General features: G+C 41.6%; 1 protein-coding gene across 1 annotated transcript in view; it reads right to left on the bottom strand.

Annotated features, from left to right (window-relative positions):
* Nucleotides 1–657: 657 nt before the first annotated feature.
* The window catches only part of LOC110295777 (murinoglobulin-1), a 363,481-nt gene continuing 352,801 nt past the window's right edge, over nucleotides 658–11,337 (bottom strand). The window contains exons 23-34 of the mRNA XM_029478259.1: nucleotides 11,184–11,267; nucleotides 10,592–10,768; nucleotides 10,290–10,377; nucleotides 9,069–9,225; nucleotides 8,763–8,837; nucleotides 7,835–8,015; nucleotides 6,878–7,101; nucleotides 5,288–5,506; nucleotides 5,000–5,127; nucleotides 3,824–3,914; nucleotides 3,103–3,171; nucleotides 658–936 (exon numbers count right to left, since the gene is read on the bottom strand). Of these exons, the coding sequence (XP_029334119.1) occupies nucleotides 739–936; nucleotides 3,103–3,171; nucleotides 3,824–3,914; nucleotides 5,000–5,127; nucleotides 5,288–5,506; nucleotides 6,878–7,101; nucleotides 7,835–8,015; nucleotides 8,763–8,837; nucleotides 9,069–9,225; nucleotides 10,290–10,377; nucleotides 10,592–10,768; nucleotides 11,184–11,267 (1,691 nt within the window). The 3' untranslated portion in view covers nucleotides 658–738. The remainder of the gene's footprint in view (nucleotides 937–3,102; nucleotides 3,172–3,823; nucleotides 3,915–4,999; nucleotides 5,128–5,287; nucleotides 5,507–6,877; nucleotides 7,102–7,834; nucleotides 8,016–8,762; nucleotides 8,838–9,068; nucleotides 9,226–10,289; nucleotides 10,378–10,591; nucleotides 10,769–11,183; nucleotides 11,268–11,337) is intronic.

Here is an 11,337-nt window from a genome sequence, read left to right as displayed (position 1 = left end):
GCAAGAGTGCTTGCTGACATGCCTTATGACCTTAGTGAGTTCAGTCTTCAGGATCCACATGGCAGAAGGAGAGAACACATTTACCTCAATGGCCCTCAGACCTCCACAGGCACAGTATTGTGCCAGCCTCTCACGGAATAAAGAATCAAACATATACCAATACTGGAATCATTTACCCTGTGGAGAAAATCCAAGTGTGCTTCTTCTACAGTATTTGAGTAGAGTCACAGCTGGGGTCATTTTACACATACATCCTTTCAGATTCTGTGCTATGTTTCTGTTTTTTCATCAATATTTCTTGAATTATTCTAGTCTGAAACATTTGGTATATCTCTTCACTTGATAAGAATCCCCCCCTTTAATTCCCCAGCTCTGGCTTTGCTGTATATCTTTTGTCACCACTGGGCACACAGACTANAGTTCTCTCTCATCTTTTTATTCCTTCTGTAAGTATTTGTACAATTTCTCATCTTCCCATTGCTGTCTTAATAGGAAGTGTTGTGTGCCTTTCAACCTAGTGGCCTAATTTTGTAAAATGTTTGNTCCCTTGGGTTATGTGAACATGTTTGATCCCACATGGTTGCTTGGACAAACAGGAATAAGGCTTCAGTAGATGAATAAACTCAAATTTTATAAATGGTTGTCTTACCTACATAATGGGTCAGTGGTTAAAAAAAATTGCTTTTAACAGTGGGTATGATGCCATATTCCTGAAATGTCAGCATTTGGGACTCTGAATCAAGAGGTCTGAGATTTTGTGCCATCCTGGTCTACATAGTGAGGAACTGTAAATAAATCAATACCACAAGGGTCCATCACCATCTCTTGCTCACCTGTCTCATAGTAGTCATAGACTTTCACAATGGCAGGCTGCAGGTTCGTTACTGGGATGTCTTGTTGAATGANGAAGGAGAAGGCTAGTGTCTGATTGGTCACCTAGGAAAGAGAGGAAAACAATCCAGACTCATGAGAGGGACCAGTGTTTTTCTTCAGTTTTTCATTGGATAGCAGTTAACCTCATTGTCAAGGTCTTCTTTAACTGCCAACCTATGTTGATGGTGATATGGTGATATGAATTTCAGACTGGGGACTGGGGAAACTGAAGTAGAGGCTCCTGGGTGTATAAGAAGCTTTTCCAGTCTATCAAACCATTCCAAAAGTCCATATTCCTCCTTAATGTATGACATTTGACTTTGTCCATTTTAAGAGTCAGTAAACACTTTCATTTGCTGACTTGAGATCCTATGTAAGGTTCCAGGAAAGCTAGCAATGAAGAAATAATATTAAAAGATTTTATTTTGTTATAATAATAACAATTACTACTACTACTATTATTATTATTATTATTATTATTATTATTATTATTATTATTATGTGTGTGTGCTTGTGTGTGGACTGATGGATCATAGAAGAAGGAATCAGATCCCCTGGACAGGAGTTACAGGCACTTGTGAGTTGGTATTGATTCTGGGAACTGAATTCTTGTCTTCTGCAAGAGCAGTATATGCCCTTAACTGCTGANTCATGTGTCCCGGCCAGAGAAAAAGAAATCAAAATATCATGTAGTGTGAGGTATCGAGCCTGTAATTTTAAAGGGATCCTTTAGAATTCCCTCTCTTCTCCTATGTGCTTCCCACATAGACTCATTATTAGAGAAACCTCACCTCGGCATCTATAGGAAGGTGGGAAGGATCCTCACCTGACCCACATAGATCAAGGACTGTCAACCTCAACATGTTTAGGGAGGCAGGAAGGAATCGTACCTGATCCAAATATAATAAGACATTGTTGTTGCTCACTTCTGTTCTGCTCACGTGCTCTAATCTTTCAAGCTGAAAATGAGAGAAAACCCCCATGTTAATGAAAAAGGAAAGACCTTGGAGGGGGAGTGAGAGAGGCAAATGAACTGTAGAAGTGAAGGTGTTAGAAAGGTGATGTTATTGAATTCATTTAAATGAATGGGAAGAAACTTTTCCAATAAGAATGAAAATATATCTTGAAAATTGTGAATGCTACTCTACTAAAGGCCCAACTGTATATGATATGATGTAGTAGTAGGTATTTTTGACTTTATTTGAACATAAAAATAGTCACCCATTTGGTAGTACTTACCCAATATTCTCTGTGCTCTGCTATCGACTTTAGCTTGTTGTTAATTTTCATAGTTCTTCTAACATTTAAAACTACACCTACAATTGTAACATTTAATAATATTTTCCCCTGAATCACTACTGACCAGGATCATTACACTTTAAAAGTTATTGTCAGCTAGATTGTGGACTCAATGAATTCAGAGACCTTTTTTATGTTTCTTGTGCTGGCTGCTATCACCATCCATACCTATATCAGCATTTTAACACCAGCCAAGTGTGTTAAATTAGTGCTAACATTGCTTTGACATGGATGGGTTGACATAATTCTGATGGTGTTGGCAGGCTCCTAATCTGCGGATACAGAGAATCCAAACATCTCATCTCTGTTTACCTTTTTCACTGTTGGTTTCAATGGGATGAAACCAGATAGCATCTTCACATCAGCAATCACCATGTTGGAGGCTGGCCGGCTGCCTGTGTAACTACAGACCAAAGAAATGGACAGAAGGAGTCATCTTAATAGTTTGAATCTTGTCTTTTTCAAGGCCTGGCAGTAATTCCTGATATAGCCTGTGGGATTTTTCCATATTTTATAATACATGGCCTTTACTATTAATATAAATAGATTGCAAAACAATATCGTCTGGAGAGGGCATTAAAATGTCTGTGTCTGTCAAGCATGCTGGCTCACCATCAGCATCTGCTTAACCAGTAAGAGACTTCATATCTAAAACAAGTATGTAAGGAACAGGAGGGCTGATGGCTGANTCATGTGTCCCGGCCAGAGAAAAAGAAATCAAAATATCATGTAGTGTGAGGTATCGAGCCTGTAATTTTAAAGGGATCCTTTAGAATTCCCTCTCTTCTCCTATGTGCTTCCCACATAGACTCATTATTAGAGAAACCTCACCTCGGCATCTATAGGAAGGTGGGAAGGATCCTCACCTGACCCACATAGATCAAGGACTGTCAACCTCAACATGTTTAGGGAGGCAGGAAGGAATCGTACCTGATCCAAATATAATAAGACATTGTTGTTGCTCACTTCTGTTCTGCTCACGTGCTCTAATCTTTCAAGCTGAAAATGAGAGAAAACCCCCATGTTAATGAAAAAGGAAAGACCTTGGAGGGGGAGTGAGAGAGGCAAATGAACTGTAGAAGTGAAGGTGTTAGAAAGGTGATGTTATTGAATTCATTTAAATGAATGGGAAGAAACTTTTCCAATAAGAATGAAAATATATCTTGAAAATTGTGAATGCTACTCTACTAAAGGCCCAACTGTATATGATATGATGTAGTAGTAGGTATTTTTGACTTTATTTGAACATAAAAATAGTCACCCATTTGGTAGTACTTACCCAATATTCTCTGTGCTCTGCTATCGACTTTAGCTTGTTGTTAATTTTCATAGTTCTTCTAACATTTAAAACTACACCTACAATTGTAACATTTAATAATATTTTCCCCTGAATCACTACTGACCAGGATCATTACACTTTAAAAGTTATTGTCAGCTAGATTGTGGACTCAATGAATTCAGAGACCTTTTTTATGTTTCTTGTGCTGGCTGCTATCACCATCCATACCTATATCAGCATTTTAACACCAGCCAAGTGTGTTAAATTAGTGCTAACATTGCTTTGACATGGATGGGTTGACATAATTCTGATGGTGTTGGCAGGCTCCTAATCTGCGGATACAGAGAATCCAAACATCTCATCTCTGTTTACCTTTTTCACTGTTGGTTTCAATGGGATGAAACCAGATAGCATCTTCACATCAGCAATCACCATGTTGGAGGCTGGCCGGCTGCCTGTGTAACTACAGACCAAAGAAATGGACAGAAGGAGTCATCTTAATAGTTTGAATCTTGTCTTTTTCAAGGCCTGGCAGTAATTCCTGATATAGCCTGTGGGATTTTTCCATATTTTATAATACATGGCCTTTACTATTAATATAAATAGATTGCAAAACAATATCGTCTGGAGAGGGCATTAAAATGTCTGTGTCTGTCAAGCATGCTGGCTCACCATCAGCATCTGCTTAACCAGTAAGAGACTTCATATCTAAAACAAGTATGTAAGGAACAGGAGGGCTGATGGCTGANATTGTCCTTTGCCATACACAAACATGCTGGCATACATACTCCCCCCCCCACTACCTCCCCCCACACTCAAACACACACTCACACACATACACTCATACACACACACTCAAACACACAAACACACACACACAATTCTCCCCCCCCACTCAAACACACACTCACACACATATACTTTTACACACACTTGCGAATGTATGATGATAAGTCACTCTGTGGATGTATTCTTTCCATCNAAGATCCCTTTGGTTTCTGCAGTTAGACCCTGTTGCTGGTTATATTTTCCACAAAGATTTTCACAAGTGCCAGAAAATGAGAATATCTTTTTTCTTCTAGAAAAATGGAATCCTAAAAGACCAGGAAGGCTATTCTTTGTTGATGAAGAAGAATAATGTATGTTAAGGTCTCTTGGAAAAGAATAGTGTATTATTTTATTATGATAGTTTGCAAGAAAGGAATCCTAAAAGTAGACTAATTAGAAATCATAAATCTACAATTCTTCATTGTTTACTTTGTTGAAGTCCAGTATTCTTAATTTTTTTACAGTTAAAACAAAATGATAATGAAGAGACTCATATTAGATATCNTTGAACCTGTTACATGAAGAGTTCTAGAAAGACAGCCTTATAGTAACTGAGAGACAGAGACAGATGTTCATACAGAGACAGATGCTCATAACAGAGACATAGACAGATGCTTATACAGAGACAGAGACAAAGGTTCACACAGAGACAGAATGATGCTCATACAGACACAGAGACAGAGGATCACACAGAGACAGACACTCATGCCTATCTCATACCTGATTTCTAGTGAGATCTGGAAGCTGTTGTGGCCTTTGGGGTTGTTACAAGTTAGAGGTACTGTCTGTACCCGTAGAGCAAATGCAGACAGCTGCTTCTCCAAGTATATATTGTATCTCAGCATAGTCTGACAAGTAGTGAACAGAAATATTTCACCTCCATTGCACTGTGTCCTTGGATCAATTTTTCCCAATTTGAGCATAATGAGTGCAGGTAGGCAAAGTCAGACTTTCCATTTTGGGGAAGAAGGCTCACAGCTGTACACCCATAACTTCCCAGCATCTTACCTGAGCATACACACATCCTTCCCCTGACACACTGATGGTATAGTTCCCAGGAATGTCTGGTAATGGGACCTGCTGTAGTAACAGGCGATTAGTGTTCCCCACTTGGAACTTTTGGGAAAATGACCCTGTAGATTGGATGGTCACCAGAGTAGTTTTCTGGCTTCTGGAAAAAGTCACTGCTCCATATTTGGACAGAGCNTCGAGGGCCACCACAGTGTCCTGATGGGAATGAATAAATACATTAAGGGTAGTGTCCATTTGGAAGGTCTTGAGCTCTTTGTTTGTTCTAGCTGTCACAAGCCGTCATGAGATTTTTTTTCTCTAGTTATTTGAGCTCTAGTCTTCATTTTAGGTTTTAATATAGAATACATTTGAAATTAAAAATATTCACATGGTTTTCCTCCTTGGAGCACTGTAGCCATCAAAAAATATAAATACAAATTAGATTTTCTCCTGGAATTCATTGTTTTTCTTCCTTGTCCCTGGTTCCCTTGTTTATACCCTCCATAATCCCACAAAATCACAACCCTGTGCTCCTCGAGAAACTTGCTTCTGTCCTTGCTGAGCNATCAGGACACACAAACAGCATGGCCTAGTGCCTGACCTGATTCAGTCTTATTAAACAGGGAAATCTATGATCTAGTGTTGTGTTTCACTGCCTTGCTCCTTGGTGGCATACTCTGGGGAAGTATACTTCATGATCCAGAAATGATCTCTGTCACATGATCCTTCCCTATCCAGAGAGGTCCAGATGCTACCCTGAGAACAGAGCCCAACCAGAGAGCAGAANCATGCAGCGAGAGTTTTACTGTCACAACAGGGACAGTCTATTGACAGGAAAGAGGGAAAGAACTGAATTGCAAAACATGGTGGCTAGTATCACAGAAATTTTCTTTTCGTACATTGTATCCCCTTTAGAGGGCCCTGCCATCTCGCTATATTTCTCTGGAAATTAATTCTGACATGTCTGCCCAGAATAACTGGAGCATAAATTATAGTTATTGTGGTAGATGTTTATTTCCAGGGATGTGAGATATTATCTCTTGAGAGTTTTACTGACTAGATGATAGAATACTTTACAGTCCTGGTTGTTTCCAAGTATCAAGAGGTTAAGCAGGGCAGCAGGACTTCCTGCTGGCTTGGAGAAAGCCTGAGGGTGATGTGTCTTTACTTAAGATTAGGAGAGTCTGTCAGGAGAAGGGAAACAGTGGTACCTAAGGTCATTAGGGAAACAGACATGTCGGTTTGGTCTTAGGTCTCCACATATTGTTCTAGGGCACAGGAGCTATGTCTAGGATTATGGATAGTCCAGGATATTTGCCATTGTTTNATATTAAGAACTGGGTTTGGGTTAGAAGCTCTCAGTACCATCGGCCTGTTTCACTAGCCATGGTATGAAGAGAACTCCTGTGGTTGGGCACAGGAACTATGGCAATTTGTTACAGGATATANCTTCCATCACTTCCTAGTGACAGAAAATACTCTAGACTAACATTTCCTTGTTCTTCTCTCCTTTTCATCTTGTTACTGTTTTGTGTCTCTTGTTTAAATCTTCTAACCCCATGGGGACTCTGAAGGAAAACCACCAACCTGTGTGGAGGAGAAGCCACCATTAGAATTCTGCTGCTTTGTGAGCCACATGATGGTGCTCATTGACAAAGTGAGATCCTCAGGAGATGGGGCTGGCTGAGCAGTGAGGCGAGCCAGGACCACATAGGCATTCATCTCTACTTCAGCAGAGGAAGCCTGGGGTTTGTACAAATGGTGTTCGGATTTCCTGGGTTTCTGAGGTCTTTTCCAGTGGATGGAGTTGTCTTAGGGTTAAAAATAGAGAAATAATTTAAATTCTGAGTGGTCAATGATTTCAAGTCCATATGTAGAAAGAAGGAACTATAAAAGGTTGTAGAGGGTTTCAAAAATTTCACTCACAGTATGCCCAGATTTGCTAATCCTCAGTAAAAATCTCCAGTTGGTGTAATGGATTGTGATTGAGAAAGCCCATGAAAAGAAATGTGTAAGTTATTAACTAAACCAACCTCAGTGGTGCTCTAGCAGAGCTGCTGAGGAGACAATGGCAGACATAATTCTTTTACTCCTTAGCTCCCTCACACCGAACAAAATGTTGCTTGTTCAGTGTTCAAACCAAATGACTTAGTAAAGTTTCCCAGTGGGTTTATAGTTGCAACTGAAATAGCAAAACTTNGATGCATCTTTCCTCTTTGTGTTCTTCATAGTCTTTACTGCTTCTGGTAGGTATGTCCTTAGCAGAGAGAAAAGCTAAGCTTTAACTACATTCACCTTTGTAACCTAGTTAGACCCGTGTGCATTCTACTATGATAGTATATTTGCTGATTTTGGTTACACTGTCAGAAAATACCAAAGAGAAGGCTGTTGTGNAGAAAGAAGACTCATTTCTTCATGGGGCAGTCCAAGGAGAAACCTCAGTATGCCAAAGAGTCGGGACTAACAGCGCTATCCATGCTCCATAGCTCACCTGCTTTTTTACACAGGAGCTAAATAGAGAGGCACTTGAGAACACAGTCTTACCTTCTTTTATAGCTTCCTCATCAAGTGACTTCAGGATTTCATCTCTCTTATCCTGGTTCCCCGCCAGAGCGAAAGCATAGGCCATCAATGCCTTGGTGTACACAAAGCTGGCATTTCGTCCTTGTTCTATGGTCTTCCAGGAAGAGTCCAGGCAGCTCAGGGCTTTGGAGACAACAGGATGCTGTTGGGAGAACAAGGAAAACTGAGCTACGTGAAAAAAGGGTTCTAGCAGGTCCTGGGACAAATATGGAGGCTTTAGGAGGTTATGCTTTTCAAATCAATCCTCCCTCCCTCTCCTCCCCTCCCTTCTCTTCCCTCTGTACCTTCTCCCCATTCTTTCTCAGTATCTCCCTCACATTGCCCTACCTCTCCCTTCTTCCCTCTCTGTCTCTCCCTTCCTTTCTCCTTCCTTCCCTTACTTCCTCCTCTCTCCCAACCTCTCTCCTCATTACCCCTTCTAACTCCCTTCCTCCTCCCTCCTCCCCATTCTTTCTCTTTCTCCTTCCTGCTCTCTCTCTCCCATTCCCTCCCTCCCTCTCCTTCTTCCCCTCTCCCTCTCTCTCCCTCTTCCCCTCTTCCCCTTCCTTTCTCCCTCCGTCCCTTCCTTCCTATTCTCTCCCTTATCCTCCTTGCCTCCTTCCCTTCCTTATTTCCTATTTTCTTCCTGTCACTGGTTATCTGTCTTCCCTCTCTTCCATCTGTTGGGAGCCATTTCCTTTTATAAACTATGTTCCATTTAATATACAGACAAAAAGGGCTGTGTTTTTGGGTTGATTTTTGGAACACATACAGAATTTCATTGAGCAGGTGGATGCTCATGGATGCACTCTGACAAATGCATAGCATTGTTTAAAAAAAATGCTGCCACTTGGCTTTAGAGAGGATAAAAAGCCACAGGCTTTCACCAGTTTGGGATGCTGGCACCTACCGTAGCTGGGAGTGAACTTTCCAGAAGGGCCATNGTTATGTAGGCAGAGAGGGTNATTTCATCATCTACTCCCCCCTGCAAACAAGAAGGAGTGAGACCAGCAGAATATACATCAAGCGAACCATCAAAGATGCCTTCCCTGCTCATGGCCAATCCACATGTTCAGTGGAAGTTCCCATTCATATCCCCATTATGAAAAAGTACATTCCCATCCTAGAGGCTTATTCCTCCCCATGGTAAGTAGTATGGCCTGACTTTAAGGGGTTATTAGGTCACCATTCTTATAAACAGTTCAGAAAAGATCACCTTCATAGCATTGTTGAACAATGATCCAGAGCTCCGGAAGCAGCCATTGTCCTTCTGCTGTTGGGAGAGCCAGGTGAGGGCGTGGGTGATGTGTGANTCATCAATGAAGATGAAGGCTCGAGCTTGGGCAAAAGACTTGAGCACAAAGGCTGTGAGCCTGATGGGGGAGGGAGAGTGGGGAGATGAATCCTTTGTTCTGAGGCAGTACCTACAAACATGGCTTTCCAGGGGGCCCAGTCCAGTCTCATGAGCAATGAGTCTAAAGGTCTCTGAGAAGAACAGCTGGAGAGCGTCTCTGGCTACTCCAAAGCAGTCATCCATTCCTTGGTCCACTCAGATGTGCATGTACTAGGTGTGGTTTCAGGTATTTCCTGCTTTTCTTTCTCACTTCTTCTACCTTTCACCCTCTGGTGTTTGTCTAACACACCTACATGCTTATCTTAGGCTTCTCCCCATCCCCTTCTCATGATTTCCTTTTGTANATCAGAATAATCTCCTTTCCTAAAAACCCCAGCAATATGTTTTCTGNCTCAAAAAATTAGAGCACTCTTCTTGGTTTATCTCTGGTTCATGTCAGTCTCTTTTTTTCTTTGTCATATGTTGGTCATTTGTCTGTGTGATTTATCTCAATAACACTGTCTGTTTGTTTTTGTTTTGNGTTTTTAAGTAAGTGTGTAAGTTTTCAACANAGATGTATTTATTTCTTTTATGTATATGAGGACACTGTTGCTATCTTCAGACACACCAGAATAGGGCATTGGATCCCATTAGATGGTTATGAGTCACTATGTGGTTGCTGGGATTTGAACTTGGGACCTCTGAAACAACAATCAGTGCTCTTAGCACCTGAGCCTTCTTTCCAGCCCTCAGTAATACACTCTCATATAATGCAAGGTCACATGAAGAATGGCAAGAGCTTTTTGAGTCTCAGTTATGAGCATCTCTGGATGCTCAGCCAAATGTAGCCAGGCATTTGCTGATGAATGATCCTGGAGAGAAATGAGAAAGCCAGCTTCCTGACATCAGGAAAGCACATGGTTCAGAGTCAAAACAGATGAGCCTCACGGGAAACTTAGTTCTGCAGTTTATGGTTTGTGCTACCTAAGACATGTCCGTCTCAGGCCCAGGCACCTGCTAGACTTCCATGAAATAAGATGCATGTGTAGCTGCTGTGAGGAACAAGAGTTGAACAAGGCCTGGCACACAGTGGACTGTTCTTACCAAGTGTTTCCTTCTCTCTCGCCATTTTGATCCCCGAAGGCACTGTAGGAGCCATCCTTGTGTTTGTAGTTCAGCTCTCTCTGGTAACCTGGAATAGAAGGCTTTGGGTGTGTTCTGAAGAAATGGATACATCAGAGAATGGCAGGCTATAAATCTGAAGGCAGAGAGGCCCTCACATNCCCTGGCTTATAGGACTGANCAAGAACAGTGCTCTGCTCTCCCCTCCAATGTTAGGCCCATTTCTAGACATTTCTAGAGAGGACATTTACAGGAACAAGGTGGAGTTTCTGAGCCTCACTGACCAGCTCTGAGGAAGCCAAGGGCTTTAGTCTTGATCGTCTGGGTCAGCTGTTGGGTTTCATTCAGATATTTCAGTACGTAGATGTTGGGAGCAAACAGGACCATGTTCTGCTCCCCACAGCCATAGGGCATGTGGAGAAGNTTTTGTGTGTTTCTTATGGCTGAACTCAAGATATCACCTGGAAGTGAGAGGTAGGACATCAGAATGGCCAATATCTTCAAGAACAAAGCAGTGTCTTCCAAACTTTATATGCCCCAGTACAGGGGAATGCCAGGGCCAAGGAGTGGGTGTGGGTAGGTAGGGGAGCAAGGCAGGGGAGGGTATAGGGGACTTTCGGGATGGCATGTGAAATGTAAATGAAGAAAATATCTAATAAAAAATTGAAAAAAGAAAGAATCCCTTTTCAGTGATGTGAAGGAATTTTATGGGTGATGTGTGCTAGAACCCAGTGGGAATTGAGGGGATAAAGACAGAAGAAGGATGCTAAAGAGACCAAGTGTAGTAGTTTGGAAGCTACATTTGGAATCATGGNGGGGGGGCAGGGCAGTGNTAGTGAANATTGTTCCAAGTCCCCCAGGGATGAATTGACTCACCCATCACAGAGAAATGGGCTCTTGCTGAATCTTTCACTACTGTTGGTGGGAGGACCAGGGACATTTTTTCAGATATCTCAGCATCTTGATAAGCAAAAGAAAGGGGTAGATGATCATCTTTGTTCTCTGCATCCCTAAAGAGTCCTAAGTTCAG

The sequence above is a fragment of the Mus caroli genome, chromosome 6 (assembly GCF_900094665.2).
Source record: "Mus caroli chromosome 6, CAROLI_EIJ_v1.1, whole genome shotgun sequence".
NCBI classification, from domain to species: Eukaryota; Metazoa; Chordata; class Mammalia; order Rodentia; family Muridae; genus Mus; species Mus caroli.
The sequence above is the reverse complement of the archived record's forward strand: the minus strand, read 5'-3'. Positions and strand labels throughout refer to the sequence as shown.